Here is a 5316-nt window from a genome sequence, read left to right as displayed (position 1 = left end):
ATTTGTTGACATAATTTAAAAATGTTCATTAAATTCAAAAAATGTTCACCCAACTTTGAAAATGTCCATCCAATTTACAAAAAAAACTGTTTTCGAATTGAGAATCTGTTTATCAAGTTAAAAAAATGTTCATCTTATTTAAAATGCGTTCGCCATAATTTTTCAAAGTTTAATCGAACTAAAAAAAAATCATCCATTTTTAAAATTTGTTCTGATTTTTTTGAGAAAATGTTCTTGAATTGAAAATTTCTTCATCAAGTTAGAAACATGTTCATCAAATTCAAAAATTGTTCTTCTCACAGAAAATTGCTCATCAATATCCAAATTCAGGAACATATTTTGAAATCATGAACATTTTTTCAAATTCGTTAAAATTATTGAAATTCAAGGACATTTCTTTTGGCTCCACGAACATGTCTCCAAAAATCAATGGAAGAGAGGGTGCTGCTACCGATCAGAGCTCACCTCCCTGGTGGTTCAGTGACAACAGGACTCACCGGAGTGCATTGCGTTACATGTGCTTGAGGACAAACATGCCGAAGGCGATGCCGAGGAAGGTGGCGACGGCGATCCCGAGGATGCCGGCCAGGATCCCGGGAACCACCAGCGAGGCCCAGCCCTTGGTGGTGGCCATCCCGCAGGCGGTGGTCGGGCCGCCGACGTTGGCGTTGGACGCGATGAGCAGCAGCTTCCTCTCCATCCCCAGCATCCTACCGGCGCCCATGATCACCGTCAGGTGCACGGCGATCTGCACGAACGCGAACGCCAAGATGCCGGGCGCCGTGTGGACGACGTTCCGGATGCTGCCGTTGGCCCCCACCACGGCGAAGAACACCTGCATGAGCACCACGGCCATGGCCTCGCCGGCGGGGGCGAGCCTGCCGATGCCTGACGGGAACAGCGTCGCCAGCGCCACCACGATCGCCGTGATGCAGGGGAGGCTGCCGCCCTGTACGCGCAGCAGGGTTGCCATGTGCTTGCCCGCTCTGCATATCGCGAACGACACGGCCATCGCCGTCGCGCTCTCCAGCACCGGCAGCCTGTCGCCGCCGATGGCACCGGCGGCCGGAGCGGGCTCGCCGTTGGCGTTGGCTGCTTTGGAAGGGTGCGGAGCCTCTTCGGCGGGGATCTTGGTGGCTAGCGCGAAGAGCGTGGTGAAGTAGAGCGCGCAGATGACGTTGTCGGCGGCCAGCCCTGCCGCCAGCACCGACGGGGTCACCTGCAGGGCCTCCGCGACGGCGACGTAGTTGACGGCTCCGCCGATGTGCCGGCTCATGAGGGCCGCCGCGATCTTCCAGCTGTCCTGTCCGAGGGACCGCATCGGGACCAGCACGAACGCCACCAGCGTGCCCACCGTCGTCGCCACTGCCAGCCCAAGATCCACGGACGGCCATTAGCTATAGCTAGGCGACGGCCACCGGAACTGCAGATCGACGAAGCGTACCGGATCCGAGGAGGAAGGCGAGGAGGAGGGCGCCGGAGGAGCGGAGGACGCGGCGCAGGTCGGCGCGGAAGAGGAGCAGCGGGACGGCCAGCGGGAGCAGGTAGTCGAGGACCACGCGGTAGGCGGGGGCGTCGGCGGCGACGAGGCCGGCCGTGCTGGCAGCCAGGCCGAGCAGCACGGTCACCAGCGCGCCGCTCAGCGCCTTGCCCGCGCTGGTGCTTTTCTCGGACCAGACGCCCAGCGCGGCCGCCGACAGGAGCACCGTCCAGTTGCCCCAGTGGTCGGAGGCCGGGACCAGCGGGAGGCCGCAGGGCGGCAGGGCTCGGGGGAGCGGGACCGGGAGGCGCCGGCGTGCTGCAGCAACGAGGCGGGGGACAAGAGCGGTGCGGCCGGCGCCGGCGGGGGAGAGAGAAGAGGGGTGGCGGGCTGAGACTCGGATGCGTGGGGACACGACCACGAAGGCGGCCGTCGCCGTCGCGGTGGCCATCGATCCGCTCCGATGGTCAACGCCGGCCACCGTCAACTCGAAAGCCAACTGAAGTGGATGCCCCCGTACTGGACGACGAGTCAGTCAAGAAAATTCAACGCTCCACCCTCAGCTCTTCCGGACCAGTCTTTTCTTTTTCTTTTCCAATAAAAATAATGTAGACGGCTTACAAAGATTTACTTTACCTTTTAAATTAATTATTTAAATGGAGTGAGCCCTGTATTCCTTTTTTATCAATTGTAATCCTTTATATTAGTTTGTACGTAAATTTTTTATATTATTCTTTGTAAATGTAATCAAAACAAATGAGCAAAACCATCTAACACATCAGTTTATACGTAAAATTTTAAAGAAAAGATTTATAAAGAAAATTCGGTTGTTTTATAGGGAGCGCTACGCTGGACGGTCAATAATAAGCAAAGATCCGTCCGCGGACTCTTCGGCCATTGAATGGATACGCTAATGATTATCCGATTTATCTGTGTGAACAATCATCTTTTGCAACCATAGTAGTGTTGCAAAAGGCTCTCTGCAATAAGAGTGATGTTACAATTATCTTTTTGCAACAGATGTCTAGTTGCAAAAAAAACATATCTCATTCACCTTTTTACAACGAAGATTGTGTTGCAATTTTTTCCAACAAATGTCTTGTTTCATTTTTTATTTTTATTTTACATCAGATGTCTTGTTGTAATTGATTTTATTCTTCACATTTATGCAATAGAGAATGTGTTGCAGAAATTCTTACAAGAGAACGTTAGTTGTAGAAATCTTTTTCCAACATGAGATGCGACACTCATCAATGGCACATGCACTTATATTAATACTAGTAAGCTTGCACGTGCAATGCACGTCTCGAGCGATGCTCCTTCAAAAGACACGCTTGCTACAAATTGCATCTCATAAGTAAATCATGACAAGCATGAATTTAGAGATCCAAGTAAAGACACTAACAACGCTTGAAGATAAATCTAGGCACCATATTCGGTTCGTCATTATCATGTAAGTTGAGCAACAATGAATTGTTCTTCAAAAGAAGAACAATGGTGGGCATGCGGTCCAATACAGCTGACAAAAGATAGTACAAACAGAAATAAACATAATGTAATTGAATAAACAATTGGTAAAAGGAATACAACCACAAATAAAGTGCATATAATGGTGGAGAAAATGAACCATGATGTATTAGACAACAATGCCCAACCATGTTATGAATTTTGTAGAGTAGCTTAAAAAAGCAAGGAGTAACTTCAAATTTGATTGTGAGATATCATCTATTCCAAGTTGATAACGCATAAATATACATGGGGAAGTAAATAGAGAAACGAAGCAATAAAAAGCAATTGCTCTAGTCTAATAAATTTACTTGTACAACATTGTCCCATCTCCTTTGAAATGTCTTCACACTAACATTATATTCTCTGCACCTCTTTATCCAGTTTTGTTACTCAAAAGGAATTTAGGTTACTCATTCGTCAAAACACAACATGGGAGAGATCAATAATACATTCGCAGTAAAATACAAAAATGAAAAGACACTTCACAAGCATGTCTCATATTGCAATATAATTATAGTACTTACTATCAACGTATGCAAATAACAACAAAAACAGCCAAGATTATACTAAAATATGACATGGTACCATAATTTGCAACTTATTTTTGCTAGCTAAAAATCTGAAATATGGAAACAAACTGAAACAAGATGTGTCTTGTGCAAACAATCCAAGTACGTATTCAGCCATCTTGACACCAGCCATCACAGGTACCAATCCCTAAAAACAGGTGAACTGTTCTGTCAGTATATTCAAATCACATACAATGAATGCATGATAGATGATTAAATGAGCCAGCCATCTCCACCGAAAAATAGTGTAAGAATGCAAGGAAAGACCAGCTGGTTCAAACATGAGTGAAAACAATAATTCAAGATATCAAAGGGTTGTACTCAATATCCAGGTCTTAGATAATGCCATACCACTCTTCTCTTCACTGTCAAACTCCCCTTTAAATTATAAACACATAAACCATCTATAGTAGCCAACAATGCGGTAATTTTCTTTTTTACACCAAGCAACCAAATTACTGGAAAGCAAAAAAGGCATTACCATATTTTGGGAAAGAAGCCAACATAACATCACAGTTTATTCTAGAATAGCACGCCCATGATCAAAAGATTCAGATGGCAATGAAACTTCTTATGTATGCCTATGTTTCTCCTAATAATAGGTGACCACATTTTTTTACATTCAAACCAAGGTAGAAAATATGCATGTAATCTTAAAAACAATTGTGTAAACCAAGTTAATTTGTTTATACCGTTGAGTCAAATCAGAAATAATTATAACAATGAATTTCAACAATTAATGTATATTTTACGTGGCACTATGACCGTCAAGAGGAAAAACATTTATTTAACATCAAAGTGGTAAATTACTTTCTAGTTGTTAGCACTATAAACCTAAAAATATGAGAGTCGACTTCAAGACCCTTGCATATGGCTCCTATATCATAGCATCATAAATCAAAACTAACACTTGCTAGTTACTCTCATAACACAAGAATTTCTAGGCTACACGGAAAATCTTGTAGTTCATTATTTCATAGTAAACGCTGACCGAATTATGGTTGCCAACACTCATGCATCACAGTACGAGGAGCTTAGGAGTCATATAAAATAGGAGGGATATCACTATTTTGTCACATATGTAGCACAATACATAAAAGAAAAATATTATGAATCCCTCGCATTAAAGTGGCAATAATATAGGAGGCTTTTGAATTTTAATGGAACTTGTAGCAATCACGTACACAAATGGAGTACTACAGATGAAAGTACTACAGAGATAACAATTGGCCAACATGTAGACCAAAATAGTACATCAGATAAATGAAGTGAGCACACCTAAAGAGTGAAAGAGAGGTGACTCTCAGACTAACTTGCTATGACTACCATTGCAAGCACGCACAACCACCATGTTGTGGAGCAAATTGAACAGAATTTTAAAACCCATCCATAGATGCATCATGAACATGAGCGTTTGAATCTCTTGTTCGTGCTGTAATGACAAATAGGATAATGCCAAGAGGTTAGGATCAAATACACCATGGCCTAGGAGGATATACAAGAGAACTTGCAGATTTCTTTTGTTGACAATGACAAACCAGAATTATACAGGCAGGAATATAAGGAATCACTCACACCCCGAGAGGAGGCTGAGCCGTCCGACGTGATGGATGCAAGGTCCGGCGGGTGAGGCACGGCGAGATGAGGCGTTGGGCCATGGCGCGTTGGTGCCTGGAAGGAACCACTCCTCCTTGACCCTCGCACGTTCCCGACGGCGGCTCGCGTGCGTGGCAACTAGCAAGGACGGGCGCCTCGCGC

General features: G+C 45.1%; 1 protein-coding gene across 1 annotated transcript; it reads right to left on the bottom strand.

Annotated features, from left to right (window-relative positions):
* Window positions 1–337: 337 nt before the first annotated feature.
* Window positions 338–2024, bottom strand: LOC123405495 (uncharacterized membrane protein YjcL-like). The gene is made up of 2 exons (XM_045099162.1): window positions 1445–2024; window positions 338–1365 (listed from the first exon to the last, which is right to left on the bottom strand). Exons 1-2 carry the CDS (start codon window positions 1929–1931, stop codon window positions 512–514), a joined length of 1341 nt encoding a protein of 446 aa, XP_044955097.1. The 5' UTR covers window positions 1932–2024; the 3' UTR covers window positions 338–511.
* Between the last annotated feature and the right edge of the window lie 3292 nt (window positions 2025–5316).

This window comes from Hordeum vulgare, chromosome 1H (assembly GCF_904849725.1).
Source record: "Hordeum vulgare subsp. vulgare chromosome 1H, MorexV3_pseudomolecules_assembly, whole genome shotgun sequence".
NCBI classification, from domain to species: Eukaryota; Viridiplantae; Streptophyta; class Magnoliopsida; order Poales; family Poaceae; genus Hordeum; species Hordeum vulgare.
The sequence above is the reverse complement of the archived record's forward strand: the minus strand, read 5'-3'. Positions and strand labels throughout refer to the sequence as shown.

Excerpts from the sequence above, each read along its gene's own strand:
- LOC123405495 (XM_045099162.1), bottom strand. The coding sequence starts at position 1,931 with ATGGCCACCGCGACGGCGACGGCCGCCTTCGTGGTCGTGTCCCCACGC. Across the intron at positions 1,366-1,444 it reads CGCCTTCCTCCTCGGATCCG|TGGCGACGACGGTGGGCACG; the intron begins GTACGCTTCGTC and ends TTGGGCTGGCAG.